This window comes from Monodon monoceros, unplaced genomic scaffold (genome assembly GCF_005190385.1).
Source record: "Monodon monoceros isolate NGI ecotype Baffin Bay Population unplaced genomic scaffold, NGI_Narwhal_1 Super_Scaffold_7, whole genome shotgun sequence".
NCBI lineage: Eukaryota > Metazoa > Chordata > Mammalia > Artiodactyla > Monodontidae > Monodon > Monodon monoceros.
In genome coordinates, this window is record NW_021703784.1 from 57,154,866 (window position 1) to 57,177,662 (window position 22,797).

Below are 22,797 nucleotides of genomic sequence, written 5' to 3' on the forward strand. Positions count from 1 at the left end.
CAGCCATATTGAGATACGATTGACATATAGCATTGTGTAAGTTTAAGTTATACAACAGTGATGATTTGATACATGTATGTATTGCAAAATGATTACCACGATAAGGTGAGTTTAAGACATCCATTGCATCACATAATGACTTTTTGTGTGTGTGTGTTGAGAACATTTAAGGTCTACTTTCTTAGCAACTTTCAATATACAATACAGTATTGTTAATATTAATCACCATGCTGTACATTAGATCTCCACAACTTATAACTTATTTGTACTCTTTGACCAACATCTCCCCATTTTCCCCAGCCCCTGGCAACCTCTATTCTACTCTCTGTTTCTATGATTTCAGCTTTTTGGGATCCCACATATAAATGAGATGATATAGTATTTGTCTTCTCAGATTTATTTCACTTAGCACAATGTCTTCAAGGTCTATACATGTTGTTAAAAATGGCAAGATTTCCTTCTTTTTTTATGGATGAGTTTATATATCTGTATACCTATCCAAATCCCTATCTATCTCTCACATTTTCTTTATTCTTTCATCTGTTAATGAACACTTAGGTTGCTTCCATGTTTTGGCTGTTGTGAATAATGCTATGGTGAATGAATATGGGCCTACAGATATCTCTTTGAGATAGTGATTTCTTTTCCTTCAGATATATATTCAGAAGTGGGATCATATGAATCATACAGTAGTGTTGAGTTTTTTGAAAAACCTCTATACTGTATTCCATAATGGCCATACCAGTTTACATTCCCACCGGCAGTGCACAGGGGTTCCCTTTTCTCCACACTGGCCAACACTTATTTCTTTTCTTTTTGGTAGTAACCATTTTAACAGGCGTGAAGTAATATCTCATTGTGGTTCTGATTTGCATTTCCTTGATGATTGGTGATGTGAGCACCTTTTATTGTATCTGTTGGACATTTGTGTGTTTTCTTTGGAAAACTTTCCTTTCAGGTCTTTGACCCATTTTTAATTGCATTATTATTATTTTTTGCTGTTGTATAATTTTCTTATATATTTTGAATATTAATGTCTTATCAAAATATGGTTTGCAAACATTTTCTCCCAATTCATAGCCTTTTCATTTTGTTGATTGTTTCTTCTGCTGTGTAGAAGCTTTTTAGTTTTGATGTATTCCCACTTGTTTTTTTGTTTTTTGCTTTTTGCATTTGTTGCTTGTGCTTCTGTCTCGTATCCAAAAAATTGTTGCCAAGACCAGTGTCAAAGAGCTTTTGCCCTGTGTTTTCTTATAGGAGTTTTATGATTTCAGGTTACCTTTAAGTTTTTCATCCATTTCAAGTTAAGTTTTGTGAGTGATGTAAGATAGGAGTCTGATTTCACTCTTTTGACATTCCTTTTTTTATATTCTTTTCCATGATGGTTTATCACAGGATATTGAATATAGTTCCCTGTGCTTTACAGTAGGACCTTGTTGTTTATCCATCCTATATATAATAGTTTACATCTGCTAATCCCAAACTCCCAGTCCTTCCCTCCCCCACCCCCCTCCCTCTTGGCAACCACAAGTCTGTTCTCTATGTCTGTGAGTCTGTTTCTGGTTTTTTTGTTGTTTGTTTTTAATATTTATTTATTTGGCTGCGCTGGGTCTTAGTTGCAGCACACGGGATCTTTGTTGCCACATGTGGGATCTTTAGTTGCAGCATGCATGATCTTTCAGTTGTGGCATGTGAGCTCTTAGTTGTGGCATGCGGGATCTAGTTCCCTGACCAGGAATCGAACACGGGCCCCCTGCATTGGGAACATGGACCACCAGGGAAGTCCCTCTGTTTTGTAGATAGGTTCATTTGTGCCATATTTTAGATTCCACATATAAGTGATATCATATGGTATTTGTCTTTCTGTTTCTAACTTACTTCACTTAGTATGATAATCTTTAGTTGCATCCATGTTGCTGCAAACAGCATTACTTCATTCTTTTTTATGGCTGAGTAGTATTCCATTGTATATGTGTACCACATCTTCTTTATCCATTAGTCTGTTGATGGACATTTAGGTTGTTCCCATCCAATTTTATTCTCTTGTATGTGGATATTCAGTTTTTCCAGCACCATTTATTGAAGAGACTATCCTTTCCTCACTGTGTATTCTTGTCTCCCTCGTCAAATATTAGTTGACTGATTACGTATGGGTTTATTTCTCGGCTCTCTGTTCTGTTCCATTGGTTTATATGTCTTTTTTAATGCCAGTACCATCCTGTTTTGATTACTGTGGCTTTGTAATATAGTTTGAAATCAGGACATGTGATACCTCTGAGTTTTGTTCTTTGTCAGAATTGCTTTGGCTATTCAGGGTCTTTTGAGTTTCCATACGAATTTTGGGGTTGTTTTTTCTATTTCTGTGAAAAATGCCATTGGAATTTTGATTTGCATTGAATTTATAGGCTTTGTGTAGTATGGACATTTTAACAATATTAATTCCTCCCATCCATGAACATGAGCTTTCTTTCCATTTATTTGTATCTTCAGTTTCTTGCATGAATATCTTAAGTTTTCAGTGTTCATCTTTCACCTCCTTGGTTAAGTTCATAATGTTGAATTTTGTCAAATATTTTTTCTGCATCTATGGGAATGATCATCTGGCTTTTCTCCTTTATTCTGTGGTGAGTTACATTGATTAATTTTTCAGTGTTGAACCATGCTCAGATAAACCCCATTTGGTCATTATGTATTATCCTTTTTATATAATGCTGGATTTGATTTGCTAATATTTGTTAAGGGCTTTCAAATCTATGTTTGTAGGGATATTGGCTGTAGGATTTTTTTGCTGCTGGTTGTTGTTGGTTTTTGGTGATGTCTTTTCAAGTTTTGGTGTAGTGGTGATATTGGTCTCATAAAATGAGTTGGTAAGTGTTCCTTTGTTTCTCTGCTTTCTGGAAGAGTTTATGTATGGTGGTATTCTTTCTTTCTTGAACGTTTGCTAGAATTAACCAGTGAAGCCATCTGGGCCTGGAGTTTTGTTTTTGTTTTTTGAGAGATGAGTCTTTAATTACAAATTCCACTTTTTTTTTTTTTTTTTGCAGTACATGGGCCTCTCACTGTTGTGGCCTCTCCCGTTGCGGAGCACAGGCTCCGGACGCGCAGGCTCAGTGGTCATGGCTCACGGGCCCAGCTGCTCCGCAGCATGTGGGATCTTCCCGGACCGGGGCACGAACCCGTGTCCCCTGCATCGGCAGGCGGACTCTCAACCACTACGCCACCAGGGAAGCCCTACAAATTCCACTTTTTAAATTGTTGTAGGGCTTCTCATACTTTCTATTTGTCTCCTTCAAGGAATTTGTCCATTTCATCTAGATTGCCAAATTTTTGGAGCATGTCTGTGGGTTCTTTGCACTTCCTGTGCATTTCCCATGGCTGACCTTGTACTTCTTGGATCCGTATAGTCATTTTTTTTTCTGGCTGCATACTGCTTCTGTAGCTCCTAGGAATTCTGGGGTTCACCTCTTGCATCTATTTTTAAGACCCATTGACACACCAGGTGACCCTATTCTATGATACCTAACAATTTATATGCTGACATTCACTCTCACTTTTAGGCCCACATATATTCACAGAAAACATCAATAATTTTTTTTTAATTAAAATTGAAGTAAAATTAACATAAAGTTTACCGTTTTAACCATTTTAAAATATACAATTCAGTGGCTTCCAGTACATTCACAGTGCTATATAACCATCACCACTATCTAATTCTAAACCACTTTTATCACCCCCAAAAGCAACTAATTAAGCTGTCATTCACCATGTTACCCCTCCCCTAAGTCCCTGACAATGACTAATCTGCTTTCTATTTCTATTGATTTTCCTACTCTGGACATTTCATATAAGTGGAATCATACTGTGTGAGGCTGTAAAGGTTAATTTTATATGTTGGCTGGGCTGTGGTGCCCAGATTTGTGTCAAACATTATTCTGAATGTTTCTCTGAGGGTGTTTTTGTATGAGGTTAGCATTTAAATCAGTAGATTTTTAAGTAAAGCAGATTGCTCACCATAATATGGGTGGGCCTCATCTAGTCAGTTGAAGACCTGACTAGAACAAAAGACTGGTCTCCTGAGTAAGAGGGAATTCTGCAGGAGATGGCCTTTGGACTTGAACTGCATTATCATCTTTTTCCTAGGTCTCTGGTCTGGTGCCCTTCAACTTAAATTACAGCATCAGCTTTTCTCTAGGTCTTCACCCTATTATCCCACCCTGCAAAATTTAGACTTAACATCTCTATAATTCCATGAGCAAACTCCTTAAAATAAATGTCTTTTTATACATCTACACATGGTACTGGTTCTGTTTCTCTGGAGAACCATACTAACACAGTGGCCTTTTGTGACTGACTACTTTCACTTAGCATAGTGTTTTTGAGGTTCATCCGTGTTTTAATATATGTCAGTATTTATTACTTTTTATGGATGAATAGTATTTTATTTTATGGATATACCATATTTTGTTTATCCGTTGATTTCTTGATGGACATTTGGGTCATTTCCACTTTTCGGCTGTTATGAATAATGCTGCCATGAACTTTTGTCTACAAATTTTTGTTTTAACATCTATTTTCAGTTTTTTGAGTGTATACTGAGGAGTGGAATTATTGCAGTATATGGTAATTTTATGTTTAGTTTTTTGAGGAAGTACCGAGCACAACAGTTTTGCACAACAGGTGTACCATTTTACATTCTTACCATCGGTGTATAGGGGTTCTTGTTTCTCCACATCCTGGTCAATATTTGCTCTTTTCCATTTTGTTTTTGTTTGTTTATGTTATAGTCATCCTAATGGGCGTGAAGTGATATCTCATTGTGGTTTTGATTTGCATTTCCCTAACAACTGATGTTGTTGGACATCTTGTCATATGGTTATTGGCTAGTTGTATATCTTCTTTGGACAAATGTCTGTTTAATACTTTTGCCTATTTTTAAATTGGACTGTTTGTCTCTTTGTTGTAGATTTGTAAGAGTTCTTGATATATTCTGGTTATTATACCCTTATTAGATATATGATTTGCAAATATTATTCCATTCTGTTGTCTTTTCATATTCTTTATAAGTTCCTTTGATGCACAAACATTTTCAATTTTGATGAAGTTCATTTTACATATTTATTCTTTTGTTGATTGTGTTTTTGGTGTTCCATTTAATAATCTGTTGCCAAATTCAAGGTAAAGATATATTCCTATGCTTTCTTTTAAGAGTTTTGTAGTTTTAGCTATTACATTTAAGTCTTTGATCCATTTTAAGTTTTATGTTTGGAATGAGATAGGGGTCCAACTTCTTTCTTTTGTGAGTGCAGGTCCAGTTGTCCTGGCACCATTTTTTTTTTGTTTTTTTTGCGGTACACGGGCCTCTCACTGTTGCGGCCTCTCCCGTTGCGGGGCACAGGCTCCGGACGTGCAGGCCCAGTGGCCATGGCTCATGGGCCCAGCCACTCTGCGGCATGCGGGATCCTCCCGGACTGGGGCACGAACCTGCATCCCCTGCATCGGCAGGTGGACTCTCAACCACTGTGCCACCAGGGAAGCCCTGCTGGCACCATTTGTTGAAGAGACTATTCCGCCTCTAATGGTCTTGGCATCCTTGTTGATAATCAGTTGGCCGTAGATGTTTGAGTTGGTGTCTGGACTATCAATTCCTTTGAAAAATACTGTAAACCAACAGACATATACAGAACACTCCACCCAACAAAGCAGAATATACATTTTTCTCAAGTACACATATCTCAAGGGTAGACCATAAGTTGGGGAATAAACAACTATCAATACATTAGAAAATACCAAAATCATGCAAAATATCTTTTCTGATCACAATGGAATGACGCTATAGAAATCAACAGAAGGAAAACTGAAAAATTTGCAAATATGTGGAAGCTAAACACTGTAATCTTGAACAATGAGTGGGTTAAAAGAAATCACTAGGAAAATTAGAAAATACTTTGAGAGGGATGAAAACAAAAACACAACATAACAAAACTTATGATATGCAGTGAAAGTGCTTGGGAAATTTATAGCTCTAAACACTTACATTAAAAATGAAGAAAGATCTCATATTAACCTAACTTTACACCTAAGGAACTAGAAAAAGAGCAAGCCAAAACCAAAGCTAGCAGAAGGAAGAAAATAATAAAGATTATATTAGAGATAAACAAAACAGAGAATAGCACGACAATAGAATCAATGAAACCAAAGTGGGTTCTTTGAAAAGATCAACACATTGGCAAACCTTTAGCTAGTGTAAGAAAAAGAGAAGATGACAATAAATAAAATCAGAAGTGAAAGTGGGGACGTTACATCCTGTTCTACTGAAATAAAAAGGATTATAGGAGAGTACTGTCAGCAGTTGTACACCAACAAATTGGATAACCTAGACGAAATGGATAAATTCCCAGAAACACACAAATTACTAAAACTGAATCAAAAAGAAATAGAAATGCTCAACAGACTTTTGACAAGTAAAGAGATTGAATTAGTAATCAAAAAATCTTCCAACAAAGACAAGTCTAGGACTAAAATTCACGGTTGAATTTTACCTTATGGTTAAAGAAGAACTAACATCAATACTTTTCAGAATCTTAAAAAAAATAGAAAATGAGGGAACACTGCTAACTCATTCTATGATGTCCTTATTACCTTGATAACCAAAGTCAAAGATACCACAAGAAGCTACAGACCAGTATCCCTTATGAACATTGATACAGAAATCCTCAACAAAATACTAGTACACTGAATCCAACAACACATTAAAAGGATTATACACTATGACAAAGTGAAATTCATTCCAGGAATGAAAAAGTTCAATATAAGAAAATCAAGGAATGAAATATACCATATTAATAGAATGAAGGGGAAAAAAAACCCATTAATAGCACGAAGGGGACAAAATTCAATACCCTTTCATGATAAAAACACTCAAACTAGGAATTGAAGGAAACTTCTTTAATAATCCTGTTTTTTTAAATATTTCCTTATTTAGTTGGTTGCTCTGGGTCTTAGTTGTGGCAGGTGAGCTCCTTAGTTGTAGGATGTGAACTCTTAGTTGCAGCATGCCTGTGGGATCTAGTTCCCTGACCAGGAATCAAACCCGGGCCCCCTGCCTGTGGGGCTTGGAGTCTTAACCACTGCTCCACCAGGGAAGTCCCCTGAAGGAAACTTCCTTAACATGATAAAGGACACATATGAAAAGCCTACAAGTTAACATTATACTCAGTGGTGAAAGACTAAAAGCTTTCCCCCAAAAGGAACAAGGCAGGATGCCCACTTCACCACTGCTGTTTTCTTGTGACTTTGACATTCTATAATTCTATCTGGAAGTGGTATTTGCTTCATTAGGATTTTTGTTTGTTTGTTCGTTTTTTGTTTTTAAGTTTTAAAAATTCATCTGCTCCATGGCAGCATTTTTCTCATGAGGGTCCTTCAGCTACTCTGTTTTTCCTGTGCTGTTTTTTCTTTTTAAAATTTTGTATTTGCATAGATCTATTCTTGCTCCTTTTGGGGTTATTTTTGAATGAAGAGGGTTTTTCCTGTACGACTTTTTAGGATACCAGAAGTAGGTATCTTAGGGTAGCTACAGTCTTCAAATTTACAGTAATTTTCTCTATGACCAGGGTTGAGTTGTATGAATTTATTTTCTTTCTCCTCAGCCAGAGAAGATGGCTGCTGCAGGGCCGTTCATAGTGCAGGCTGTCTCACTTTTTTTTTTTTTGCCATACCAAGCAACCTAATTTCTGCCAGCGTAGATTGTTTGTGTGATTTCTAATTTAGTACTTTCTCCTCTGTTTCTTCAAACTGAGCAGCAAACAAAGGTTCCTCTACCAGCACATGTCCCCTGTTTTGTTTTTTTTTTTGCGGTATGCGGGCCTCTCACTGTTGTGGCCTCTCCCGTTGCGGAGCACAGGCTCCAGATGCACAGGCTCAGCGGCCATGGCTCACGGGCCCAGCCGCTCCGCGGCATGTGGGATCTTCCCAGACCGGGGCACGAACCCGCGTCCCCTGCATCGGCAGGCAGACTCTCAACCACTGTGCCACCAGGGAAGCCCTGTCCCCTGTTTTTGTTGTTGTGAATGTGGTTTAAATTTTATACCTCAGAAAGCTGCAGTTGAAGAAATGTACTCCCCCCACCCCTTTGAGTTTTGGAACCTCATGCCTTATATCTACCCTCCTTCTCCAATTTAATTGTCTCTCCTTAGGCCTCTCTTCCACTTACATTTCTTATGTTTACTAGTTTTATTGGAGATCATGTTTGCATTTATGTTTTATATTCTGTTTGTTGCTTTTGGGTAATTTCTGAGAGAAGGGAGATTCTGACTTTGCTCTGTTATCTAATACCAGAAGTACTTAAAATGTAATTTTTTGTTAGTGCTTTACATATTCAGTTAGTCAAAATATTTTAACTGGATTAAATTTCATAATTATAAACTGTAGATGTGATATTTTCACTTAGCTAACAAATACTTTTCTAGTATTTACTATGTGCCAAGGCTGTTCTACGTGCTTTATCAATATGTACTCATAATTCTATGAGGTAGATGTTTTTTTTATTCTTATTTAATTGATCGGAAACTGAAACATGGTAAGGAAAATTAACTTGCCCAAGGTTACCTAATGAATAAGAAATAAGAATGAACACTTTCTACCTTTCATTCTATGCCTGTAGCATTTGTGGGTCTTGGCATCATTTGATTATACCTTATGCTAGTGAATCCCTTGAGCAGAGTCCATGCCTCATTCATTTTTATATTCCCAGTGCATATTTAGTAGAATACCTGAAATTCAGAAGATACTCAATGAATGTTGTTGGTGAATTAATATTTTTTATTAGGAGCCAAGTAATCTTCTCTCTGTCAGACTTATATAGCTTCAGTTGTTTGTTCTACTTGCCTTGTTTAAAAATATTTGTTTTTTGGTATTCTCATGTCATCATTTTAATGCTATTGCCATATTTGTGTTAATAACACCTCTAAAAACAGCTGTTGTATTCCAGGGCAAAATTATAAAGTTTTCCTTATGAAAGAGTTGTCAGTGTCCTGATAATATAGGTACTAGTACCCTTACCCCAGTTTGCTATCCGTGCTAACAGATTATTTTTTATATTCTGGTATTAGTTATTTTTAAACAGTGTCATTTGTAAAATAAGAGGTCAGCGAACTCAGAGTAGTAAAAATGTGGTGGTCATCTTGTAGTTCATTTGTTTTTATTGCTGAGTTTTATTCCACTGTAAGAATATGTCACTGTTTGTTGATCTATTATCCCACTGGCGGGCACTGGGACCGTTTCCTGTTTTGGGCTATTTATGAATAAAAGTGCTATGAATATTCTTGTGAAGTGTTTTTGTGGAGATTTGTTATCATTTCTCTTGGTAAATGCCTAGTATTAGAATTTATGTCAAGATAGATGTATGTTTAGTTACATAAGAAATACCAGATTTTTTTCCCCAAGTGGTTGTACCATTTTACATTCCCATGGACTACATGTTAGAGTTTCATTGCTCTGTACCCTCACTGATATTTATAATTATCAGTATTTTTAATTTTAGCCATTCTGGTGGGCGTGTTTATTTTTAATATTCATCCTTATGGGTTTGATATCCCATCTCCACTACCACCATTAATAATTTGAATGTTCTTTGGTGTTCTGCTTATCCTGGTGATGAATTACAGAGTTAGGGAGTTGCCAAGACAACTCTCACTCCAGATACCAACTGCAAGTTTGGAGGCCTCCAAGACCACTCTCACTTCTGTCATGACTTGCAAGATCGTGGTCCCCAAGACTAACCTTGGATTTGATAATTTGCTAGAAGAACTCACTGAAAGTTTACTTAAAATTATGGTTTATTATAGTGAAAGGATATATTTTAAAATTGGCCAAGGGAAGAGGTGTATTTGGTCAGTTAGATAGATTGACTGCCCATGTGGCTGACCTTGGTCTCCAGCTCCTTCAGAAGTTCAGCTGATACCACATGCGCCCCAGCCCCCCGTCCCCCCCAATAAATCACATTGTTGTTAGCATTTTCTATCTGGCATGGCCTAAGGGTCCCAGGTAAACAAAAACACTCTTATCAGGCATGACATTCCAAAGGTTTAGAGATTACCTCCCAAAGCCAAGGGCAAAGGCCAGACCTCTCTTTGGGCAAGGCTAAACCTTTATTACACACCTTTATACCTTCCTTGGTTGTTTTTTATTTTTCTTTCATTAATTTTCTAAATATTTTTTGACTTTTTAATGAAAATTTCAAACATACAACAAGGTTGAAAGAATTTTACAGTAAACACCCATCACCCAAACCTAAATTGTACTGTTAATATTGTACTGTGCAGTATACTCGCTTTGTCACTTATCTGTGCATTTACCCATCCTCTATCCATCAACAATCCACCTTATTTTAAAAATTTATTTCAAAGTAATTGTACACATTACCAGACTTTTCCCTAAATAATTCCGCATGCAGATCATTAGAGTTCAGTATTTCTTATAGTTTCTTATTTTGAGGTAAAATTTATATACAATGAAATATAAATCTTAGGCATACAATTGCTAAGTTTTGACAAATACATACACTCAAGTAACCCAGCCTCTATCAAAATTTAATTTTGTATTTTTCTTTTCTTTTTTCTTTCTTTATTTTTATTTTTGGCTGCATTGGGTCTTTTTTGCTGTACGTGGGCTTTCTCTGGTTGCAGTGAGCGGGGGCTACTCTTTGTTTCGGTGCACGGGCTTCTCACTGCGGTGGCTTCTGTTGTTGCAGAGCACAGGCTCTAGGCGCGCAGGCTTCAGTAGTTGTGGCACGCGGTCTTAGTTGCTCCGCGGCATGTGGGATCTTCCCGGGCCAGGGCTCGAACCCATGTCCCCTTCATTGGCAGGCAGATTCGTAACTACTGCGCCACCAGGGAAGCCCCCCCCCCTTTTTAAAAAAATATTTATATATTTATTTGGCTGCACCGGGTCTTAGTTGCAGCATGCGGGCTCTTTTAGTTGTGGCAAGTGGGCTCTTAGTCGAGCCATGCGGGATCTAGTTCCTGACCAGGGATCAAACCCGGGCCCCATGCACTGGGAGCGTGGAGTCTTACCCACCGGACCACCAGGGAAGTCCCGTTCCTTGGTTTTTAAAGCTCACAAAATGTTTGTGTTAACTGATACAATCTGTGACCAAAGTCAAGAAACTTAATTGGTTTGTATGGGATATAGACTGTGATCTTGGATCCGCCTATCCCAGGAGCTAACCTAACTGAGCTGTTTAACTGAAACTTATGAAGTCTAAAACCTGATTATAGAGTTTCTGTCTGTTCTTTCATTCATTAAGCAAACGTTTATTGAACTACTACCGTTTTCAGGCACTGTGCTACACATGTAAATACAAAGCACACTCATTGCTCCCAGGGAACTCCATAGTCAATTAACAGACAGTTACAGTACTTGAAGCACGTGCTGTGTTACAAGATGCTGGAGGATCACAGAGAGGGTGTCTAAATCACCAGTGGAATTCAGGAAGATTTCTCAGGAGAGGTCATGTTTAAGCTAAGTTTTGAAGGATATGAGATTTAGGTCAAGTAATAAGGGAAAGGAATTCCAAGCAGAAAGGACCACGTTTGCTAGAGTGTGAAAGCAGGAGCCTAGGTCCTTTTACTATACTTATCTGTAGCCTAGGATGTGAATGGAGGAGTTTATAGACATGAAGCCACACTAGCAGTCAAGTCTGGATAGTAAGTAACCTCATCTGTCATGTTAAAGGAATTTAGATTTTTTTCTAGGAGTGATGAAGAGCCATTTCAGAAATGTTAGCAGGAAAGTGGCTTGATCAGATTTATTTTACGAAAATTATTTAGAGCATTAGATTTTTATTAAAGAATTGTTGCATGGATTTATTCTTATTCCTTTCTATATCATATGGAATTTATATGAGTTGATTGAAAATTAGTGCTTTTTTATCTTTAATTTTTTTTCTAATTATAGAAATATTAAATAATTATTAGAAGAAAAACATAGAATAGAAAATAAAGAATCTCATGTCCCCTTATTTTAACAATAAAAATTCGGATATATTCTTTGAGTGGCCCCCCCGATACGTATTTTCCAGGTATACAGAATTTATACAGATACCTGTATTACATAGAGGTATATATTAATATTTTTAAGATAAAATGAGATCTTGCTTTACATATTCTTCTGAAGCTTTTAAAAAATATTGGGTAATATATTGTAGCTTTCTTCACAGTACTTATAATTATCCCATTTATTATTAAATATTTCTTTGTATAATGATTTATTTACTATCTGTTAGTCCTATTTGATGTCTGTCTTATTCAGTGCTATATCATCAGTACCTATACAGGTACTTTGTTCCTTTTTATGGTCTTTTCCACGATAGCCAGTCAGTTAATGTTTATTGCATGAGTTAATTGAGGCTATCTTTCTATACCAGCACATACAGAATTACCACATTCTTTTTAGTGGCCATATAGGATTCTTCTGAATGTAATAGAATATATTTTGAAAGGTTAGTTTGTTCCATTTAACTATTAAATTTTTAAAAATACGCAGTGGGAATGTAAAATGGCACAGCTGTTATGAAAAATGGTTTGATGGTTCTTCGAAAAGTTAAGCATAGAATTATCATATGACCCAGCATTTCTACTCTTAAGTATATATTCAAAAGAACTTAAAACTTAGTTCTACATAGAAATTCATAAACGAATGTTCACAGCAGCATTATTCATACTATTGAAGATGTAGAAACAACTCAAATGTCCATTGGTGGATGAATGGATGAATTGTAGTATATCCATGCAATGAAGTATTATTCAGCCATAAAAAGGAGCAAAGTATTGATACATTCTACAACTTGGATGGATCTTGAAAACATGCTAAGCGAAAGAAGGCAGACACAAAAGATTACATATTACATGATTCCTTTTATATGAAATATCCAGAATAGACAAGTCTATGGAGAGAGAAAATTGGCTTAGTTGTTGCCAAGGGTAAGGGGAGTGGGAATGGAGAATGATTACTTACTTAATGGGTATGAAGTATTCTTCTGGAGTGATTAAAAAGTTTTGAAAGTAGGGAGAAGTGGTGATTGTACACACTGTGAATGCACTAAATGCTGTTGAATTGTATACTTTAAAATGCTTAATTTTATGTCATATAAATTTTACCTCAGTGAAAAATATATACATGTACACATGGTATAGATTCAAACAATACAAACAAGAAATCAGTAAAAGATCTTTCTTTTACCACTATGACCAATTCCTTTCTTCATAAGGAACCATTGTTAGACCAGTTTCATGTTAAATATTTCAGGGAATTCTATCACAGTGATTCCTAAGGGGACTGCAGTAGCATTTTTGAATGGTACAGTTTTATATCTGATGGACTGTGGTAACTGAGAAGTATCATAATGATCATAATCCAGCATATACATATAAACATTTTTATATGAAAAGATAGTAATATACTATATATATTATTCTGTAACTTTTTTGTTTACTAACCATTGCATCTTCCTATAAAGTTGCAATTTATTAAATAATCCATCTTTTCCCCTTTGAATCAAAATGCCATCTTTTTTAGTTACTAAATTTTTATTTATTATATTGATATTTGGTATTTGGGTATATTTGGGTGTATTTCTGACTTATGTTTCATTATCTCTGTTTGCTCATTTCATTACCGAGCTGTTTTAATTACTGTTGCTTTTAAACTTAATTTTTACTATCTGGTGAGAGTAGGTGATAATTTTTAACATTATTCTTTCTCAGAATGTTTATAACAATTCTTTTTTTAAAATATTTTTATTTATCTTTGGCTGCGTTGGGTCTTTGTTGCTGTGCACAGGCTTTCCCTGGTTGCGGCGAGTGGGGGCCACTCCTCACTGCGGTGCACGGGCCTTTCATTTTGGTGGCCTCTCTTGTTGCAGAGCATGGGCTCTAGGCGCGTGGGATTCAGTAGTTGTGGCACACGAGTGCAGTAGTTGTGGCTCGCGGGCTCTAGAGTGCAGGCTCAGCAGTTGTGGCGCACGGGCTCAGTTGCTCCGTGGCATGTGGGATCTTCCCGGACCAGGCTCGAACCTGTGTTCCCTGCATTGGCAGGCAGATCCTTAATGACTGTGCCACCAGAGAAGCCCCTATAACAATTCTTAAGTGTTCATTTTTCCATTTGAACTTTATAATCAACTTACCTACATAAAAGAAAAATTCTCCTGGAATAATGGCAAACTTATCTCTCAGCTCCTCAAACCTTGGCAACTGATAATCTACTTTCTGTCTTTATGGACTTGCCTATTCTGAACATCTTGTATAAATGGAATCATATAATATGTGGGATTTTATGTCTGGCTTCTTTCACTTAGCCTGATGTTTTCAAGTTTCATCCATATTGTAGCATATATCAGTACTTTGTTCCTTTTTATGGATAAGTGATATACCATCATATGAATGTAGCAACATCTTGCTTATCCTTTCATCAGTTGATGGACATTTGGGTTGTTGTCACTTTTTGGCTATGATGAATAATGCTGCTATGAATATTCATTTATAGGTTTTTGTGTAGGCGTATGTTTTAAGTTTTCATGGGTATATACCCAGGAATATAATTGCTGGGTCTTATGGTAACTCTATGTTAAACCTTTTGAGGAACTCTCAGACTATTTTCTGAAGCAGCTGTACTGTGTTACATTCCCAAAAGCACTCTACGAGAGTTCTCATTTCTCTACATCCTGCCAGCACTTGTTTTTGTCCATCTGTTTAATTATAGCACCCATTAATATTTTAAAAGAGAAACTGATGTTGAATTTTAACAAATGCCTTTATATCTTATATGAAGGTTATTTTTTTGCTCTGTTCTCTTGCTGTGGTTTATAATAAATAGATTTCCTAATATTGATGATGTAAATTTTGAGCAGTTGTGATCTTGTATTTGTTTTATTTAGAGGAAGAAATTACTTAGTAGACATGTAATTGTTTAACAACAACTAAAAATTGCACTGACAATTTTAAAATTAGTTGATATGCATGTTCAGAGTAAAAAAGTTTAGTTCCCCTTTTCTTGCAGACTTCACTTGAACATTCTTATTTCAAGATGAGATACATCTAAGGTTAAAAGGGTTCTAAATAAATAGCTGAAATATTTCCTTTCATCTTTTGTAAAATATTAAAAATACCACCTCCTTCAAAATACAGGTAAGTTTTCAGATTTTTAATGATTAAAGTTTAAGCGAGTTCATTTTAATTAGTCTTGTTTGCCTGGGGAGATATATTTAGTAACACAAGTCATAATAATTTCTCAGTCCAATTTTAGTAAAACAACATGGGTGTAAAAAAGGTTTGTGCATATGTTTATAAGTGCATTTATTTACTTAAAATAAGAACTTTATTTTTTCAAACATAATGTATATTCTTACTAAAACATCAGAAAATATAGAAAGCAAAATCAAAAGAAGAAAGTGAAAGCCAGTAATCCCACTGTCCAGAGAAAACTTACATTACTGTTATATATATGTATATGCAGACACACATAATTTACATATATATACACATACACCAAATATATATATAATAGAGTATACAAATGCATGTATACAGTGTGCTTTACATATGTGCATATATAATATATAGTTTATATGTTTTCTCTTAAGGAGAGTAGACGAATTGTATTTTAAAGGACTGTGTTAAACACTTTATAATGCACCAAACCCCATAAGGAAAAGGGTCTTGCTCAACTCTTTTTTTGTTTGTTTTTTAAATTGTGGTAAAATACATATAAGATTTACTATCTTAATCATTTTTAAGTGTACAATTTAGTGCTATTAAGTACATTCATTTTGTTTTGCTGCCACCACCATCCATCTTCAGAACTCTTTGCATCTTGCAAAACTGAAACTCTCTACCTATTAAATAATAACTCCTCTGATCCCCTCCTCCCACTGCCTGGCAACCACCATTCTCCTTTGTGTCTATATGATTTTGACTGCTCCAAGTACCTTATATAAATGGAATCATACAGTATTTGTCCTCTTGTGGCCGACTTACTTCACTCAGCGTAATGTCCTCAAAGTTTATTCATGTTGAAGCATATGTCAGAAATTCCTTCCTTTTTAAAGCTAAATAATAGTTATCCATCCCAAACAAATGTAGTGAAATTTTAAATACTTTAATTTCTTACAGAAGAAGTGAGTAGTCATGTTGGTAAATTTAAATAATTATTAAAATGGGGAGTTTTGGTTTATTGCCTTTTTTTCTATTCCAGCTCTTTCTTTATATTTTTTACTTTTTACTGTGATATCTCTGCCTTAATGAAGTGCTTTTAAGAGCACAGATACCTGACACCTCACAGAAAAGTCTTTAAACTCAGACTACTCAAAGTAAATTGTTAATGTTATCATATTTCATTGACTCTACCTTGCCTGTGGTTTGTAAGGTACACTGTTATTTCATGTACTGTTAAGATAGAAGAAAATACTGCCAATCATTATTTATTTGTTTATTTATTTATTTTTAAAGGAACATTTATTTATTTTTTGGCTGCATTGGGTCTCTGTTGCTGTGTGTGGGCTTTCCCTAGTTGTGGCGATTGGGGGCTACTCTTCGTTGCGGTGCGTGGGCTTCTCATTGCGGTGGCTTCTGTTGTGGCGGAGCATGGGCTCTAAGTGCGTGGGCTTCAGTAGTTGTGGCACGTGTGCTCAGTAGTTGTCTGCCAGTCATTTAAAAGATGAATACCAATATCATAAATGTTAAAATGTGAAAAGTATTTACTGTAGAATGTGAAATATAATAACATGTGTGGAAAGGGTGCTCTTATTATGCCATAACATGTGGTGGCCTTGTACTTTGTTCTGTGACTCCTGTAAAAGAATGGAATGAAGGAAATGATTTGACTATTTCATGTTGAGAAGCTCATCAAATTTTGATTTTCACCTTGTTTTCTATAGTCCCTCTATGTTTATTATTTATATTCATGAAACATTTTTACTACCTACTATGCACTAGCCATTGTGATAACAGTAGCTAACACACACACGTGCGCGCACACACACACACACACACATCTGTCTTTTACTCTGTGCTGGTCACTGTTTTGAGCACTTTATATATTGTCATTAACTAAATTTTACACTATCCCTATGAGGTAGATACTATTTCTATATCCATTTTACCAAGAAGGAAACTGAGGCACAGAGAAGTCAAGTGACTTGACCAAGGTCATACAGCTAGTAAGTGGTGGAGCTAGGATTTGAATGTGGATTGTCTTAACTCCAGGGTCTGTGGTGTCAGCAGTATTCTTAGGCACATAAGGTGAATGACATATTGTGCCTTCCCTCAACACAGCTTACCAAGCAGTATGTGAGGGTGTATTGATAACTTTACATAAAATTATTGTTATATGTTTGGTAACGAATTTTTATTTGTGTTTTTAGGACATTCAGTCAGAAGAAGGCTGCTATTGAAAGAGAGTATGCACAGGTAAGCTTGGAAGTGGAGGTCCCCATCCTAGAATACCTCTTCTTTGGCTTAAGGGCAGATATGGTTGTTGGAGAGAAGTGTTGGCATCCCTGTATCCTCCTTTTCTTATTTTTGGTTCTCTCACTTTGATCCTCCTTTTACTCCATTTGAATCCTCAAATGAAGAGCTAATTTGCTTCTTACTACAAAGAATGTTGTGAACATTCTGGGAGAAGATAATAGTCACAATATTTGTAAAGTATTTACAAGTATAACTAATAGTGAATACATTTTACAAGTATATGTATTCATTCTCCCTTATATATCCCATACTCTGCAGTTTTATGAAAGGTTAATTATTTTTGTTCAATCAGGTATTTATTTCTCATTAGGTCCCTGTTGATAGAGAATGGCGTGCTTTCAGTGGATGATACGGTGCTATTTATAGGGAAATTTAAGCATTTATTTTATTTTTTAAAAATATTTATTTATTTATTTATTTATTCATTCAATCATTCATTCTGTACCGGGTCTTAGTTACGGCATGTGGGATCTTTGTTGCGGCATGCGGGCTCTTAGTTGCAGCATGCGGACTTCTTAGTTGTGACATGCACACTTCTTAGTTGCAGCATGTGGACTCTTAGTTGTGGTATGCAGGCTTCTTGGTTGTGGCATGCGGACTTCTTGGTTGCAGCATGCAGACTTCTTAGTTATGGCATGTGACCTTTCTGTTGTGGCAGGCATGAGGGATCTAGTTTTCCGACCAGGGATCGAACCTGGGCCCCCTGCATTGGGACCGTGGAGTCTTACCCACTGGACCACCGGGGAAGTCCCATAAGCACTTATTTTAATTAGAATCTTATTTGCTCTCAGATAGCTAAATGTGCCAAGGAAAAATTATGTTGATATATCATTTTGTGAGTATGTAAGAATTAATAACTACCCATCCTTATACAAAAACAGTTTAACATAATTTGGAAATTTTGGCCCTTGTAAGCAATTACTTTCCATGTGGAGTAGAATTATAAAATTGATCCCCCCCCCAAAAATCATAAAAGTAGTATTTGTTACAAAATTTTAAAATACAGGAGAGCACTAGAAGGAAAAATTAACACCCAGGAAATGCTGTACATGATAACCCCTGTTATCAGCGTAATTTGTGTTGTTGCTGCTGCTATTGTTATTATCAATATAAATAATAAAATTGGGGAATGATTTTATTTGTACTTTGTTAGTTTGATTTTAGTTTTATTCTGGTTTCTTTGTAGTTTACCAGGTAGCTGTCTGCCTTTATTTTATTTTATAGTCTTAGAAAAGGAATTATCTATTTTTGAAAACTTAGATAGACTCAGTAATTCATTAATTCAGCTGTTAGTTATTGAGTGCTTATTATATATCAGGTGCTTTACATAATGAATATCATTAGTTCTAACTTGAGTGCTGGACCTTTATTCTTTGCATATATAATAGATACTAGTATTGATAGCTAATATTGATTTAATCCCGACATTGTACTAGGCACTTTGCTGATAATTTTACATATATTATCTGGTTTAATTCTCTCAATAAACCTTTAAAATAGGGAGTTACTATGCTGTTCACAGGCATGTTTTCATATAGTCCCTTTATAGATATGCTTCCATTGGGATCAGAGTATATGATCTGCTTTTAAAATTTAATACAGGGGGGCTTCCCTGGTGGCGCAGTGGTTGAGAGTCTGCCTGCCGATGCAGGGGACACAGGTTCGTGCCCCAGTCCAGGAAGATCCCACGTGCCGCGGAGCGGCTGGACCCGTGAGCCATGGCCGCTGAGCCTGCGCGTCCAGAGCCTGTGCTCTGCAGTGGGAGAGGCCACAAAAGTGAGAGGCCTGCGTACTGAAAAAAAAAAAAAAAAAAATTAATATAGGGAATTCCCTGGTGGTCCAGTGGTTAGGACTCTGTGCTTTCGCTGCTGAGGGCCCGGGTTCGATCCCTGGTCAGGGAACTAAGATCCCAAAAGCTGCATGGCCAAAAAAAAAAAAAAAAAATTTTTTTTTAATACAAAGTGAAAATTTTTTCATGATACATTCTTCTGTAACATATTGTAAAGTTTTAATAATCAAATAAATAGGACTGGTTCATAATTAAAAATATTAAAAATACATTAAATTGTATGAAAAGTAGCAGTCCTCTGATGTAATGCCAGTCTTTTTCCTCAGAGAAAAGATTAAAAACGGATCCTGTTTTGGTTCTTTTGGTGATCTTTTCCATATCTTTAAATAATGTGCATAATTGATTCTTGATTTATCAACTCTAGACATTATTGCTTGATTACTACTTAATTAAATGAGAAATTAGCTTCTTAAGCCCTTCCTTTCCAGCCTACTCTTTCCAATATAATTTGTCACTATTTTAGTGCCTTTGCTACTTTTCTTTTTTTTTTTTAAAGGGAACTTTATTTTTCTTCTTTATTTCTTCCTTCCTTCCTTCCTTCATTCCTTGGCTGCGTGGGGTCTTCCTTGCTGCGCGGGCCTTCATTAGTTGCGGTGAGTGGGGGCTACTCTTCCTTGCAGTGTGCAGGCTTCTCATTGTGGTGGCTTCTCTTGTTGCGGAGCATGGGCTCTAGGCGCACGGGCTTCAGTAGTTGTGGCACGAGGGCTTCGGTAGTTGTGGCTTGTGGGCTGTAGAGCGCAGGTTCAGTAGTTGTGGCACAGAGGCTTAGTTGCTCCGTGGCAGGTGGGATCTTCCTGGACCAGGGCTTGAACCCCTGCCCGCTGCATTGGCAGACGGATTCTTAACCACTGCCCTACCAGGGAAGCCCAGCTACTTTTCTAACTCTAAATGATCTACTTAGCCTTCTGTCTCTTCTGTTAAACACACACATATATGTTACATGTATAGATATATGTATTTATGTGTATATACATATACACACGATGCAGTTGAATTATATTTTACAAAGCAGTCAGATTTACTCTTGAAAAATTTCTTTAGATGTCTGTCAGGTAAATTATATCTGGTTGTGTTTATATAATTCTATATAATAATGTATGCAAACTGTATAAGGTAGCTAATAGTAGATATTTCAAAATTTCATATTCATAAAGTAGAATATTTCTTTGTCTCTCTGCTTTGGACAGTTGAGTACATTTATGGAGAGCCAGTTTGCTGACTCTTCTTGTTATTTGTCATATTTGCCTTTTAGATGATATTTTTCAGTGTTTTCCCAGTTAATTTTTCAATTTATTTCTTTTCTTTTTAATTTATTTATTTTATTTATTTATTATTTTTGGCTGTGTTGGGTCTTTGTTGCTGTGCGCGGGCTTTCTCTAGTTGCGGCGAACGGGGGCTGCTCTTTGTTGCAGTGCGTGGGCTTCTCATTGCAGTGGCTTCTCTTGTTGCAGAGCATGAGCTCTAGGCACGCGGGCTTCAGTAGTTGTGGCTTGTGGGCTTCAGTAGTTGTGGCTCATGGGCTCTAGAGCGCAAGCTTCGTAGTTGTGGCGCATGGGCTTAGTTGTGGTGCATGGGCTTAGTTGCTCTGCGGCATGTGGGATCTTCCCGGACCAGGGATCAAACCTGTGTTCCCTGCATTGGCAGGCGGATTCTTAACCACTGTGCCACCAGGGAGGCCCCTGAATAACCTGTAGATTCAGAGCCATTAATTTCCTTGTTTTTCCACACTGTATTACCTCTCTACCACTTAGTGCATTAGAAAGCAGCATTTCTTGACAGTCTCCCAGTATTTCCTCCAGGAATTTTTCCTCTTTGCTGATACCACTCTCTAAGTTTTCATGCAGAAAAGTTTCTTGATCTTAGATGGTGTCAATGGAAGGTTTTCTGACAATGATAAGATAGTACTTAAATGTTTGTTGTTGGAAATGTGTAGGAGTTCATTGTTTCCTCAAGCCACCAAATTCTGTTGTATCCTGACAGCAGTTAAGGGATGTTCTCAATAGTTAGATGCATCCTGATTTCAGAGATCTTAAAATGTTTTAAAAAATGTATTTTGTTAATAGAATTGATGAGATATGTTCTTTTTTCCCCCCAGGCTGTGTAGAGATTTCATTGTTTGAAAAAATGTTGAAACTTGCAGGGGGGCATTAAAGAAAGGATACTCCTAATGGCCTCTTTCTTTCGTAGACTGAGGAATGTGTTGCAAAGTAAAATATTCATAATATTATATATATAGATATAGGTATAAATATAATGTAATATATCCATATTGAGCTTTTTTTTTTGGTATGGGAAAAGATATCTAATTGCCATTTTTTTATTTATTGCCGTAGCCACTAACTACATATTTTTCAATTTATGGACAAGAAGTGGGATACTAATTCAAGGAAAGGCGTTTTCAGTCTGAAATACAACAAATTAATGATGATGGGAAGATTACTTGACTTCTCTGACCTTTTTTTCCCTTCATTTTTGAACGGAGAATGATAACCATTCTTTCTTCCCTTCTTCTCAGCTAGTTCTGGAGACCAGATGCACTGGTCTCCAGAAATGAAGACTTCCCAGTCTATGTTTACACGTATAAGAAATATGAAAATAGTTCCCAATCTATGTTTACACATATAAGATGGTCCTTTGTGTTCTTATTGTGATAGTTTTCCTTTTTTTTGGCAAATTGTTGTAACCTAGCTTTGCTAGATAATAGATTTCCATAATAGAAAGGAAGTGATGAATTAATTATGGGGACCTTTGCATATAATATTAGATAATCCAAGTCCCATTTTTCTGGGAAAGGGTATAAGGTAAGGTAGTTGGAGGATCTTCTTCCCTTTGGAAAAGCACTGTAAAAACTCTGCCAATACGAGAACGTTTACTGTTTCATTAGCGTAACTACTTAACCTTTTTATTATGCCAGATTTTTTTTTAGCTGTCTTTGTTTTTTTGTTTTTGGCTGCGTTGGGTCTTCACTGCTGTGCGCAGGCTTTCTCTAGTTGTGGTGAGCGGGGGATACTCTTCATTGTGGTGCACGGTCTTCTCACTGCGGTGGCTTCTCTTGTTGCGGAGCACAGGCTCTAGACGAGTGGGCTTCAGTAGCTGCGGCACACGGGCTCAGTAGTTGTGGCTTGCGAGCTCTAGAGCTCAGGCTTAGTAGTTGTGGCGCATGGGCTTAGTTGCTCCGTGACATGTGGGATCTTCCCAGATCAGGGCTCGAACCCATGTCCCCTGCATTGGCAGGCAGATTCTTAACCACTGCGCCACCAGGGAAGCCCCAGCTGTCTTTAAAAGTCTTTGTAAAAGCTTACAACCACAGCTCAGATTTTGTACTAGAAATTCATGCAATAGGATCAACTTTATGGAAATTTTCTTTATAACCCAAGTTATCTAGAATGTATCTATAATAAGAATCAATAACAGTTATTATCTTAA

General features: G+C 36.6%; 1 protein-coding gene across 3 annotated transcripts in view; it reads left to right on the top strand.

The window, feature by feature from the left end:
- FCHSD2 (FCH and double SH3 domains 2) overlaps nt 1-22,797 on the top strand; it is a 304,862-nt gene that overhangs the window by 42,936 nt on the left and 239,129 nt on the right. For all 3 annotated transcript variants that reach the window (XM_029206970.1, XM_029206969.1, XM_029206971.1), the window contains exon 3: nt 17,417-17,462. In XM_029206970.1, the coding sequence (XP_029062803.1) occupies nt 17,417-17,462 (46 nt within the window). The remainder of the gene's footprint in view (nt 1-17,416; nt 17,463-22,797) is intronic.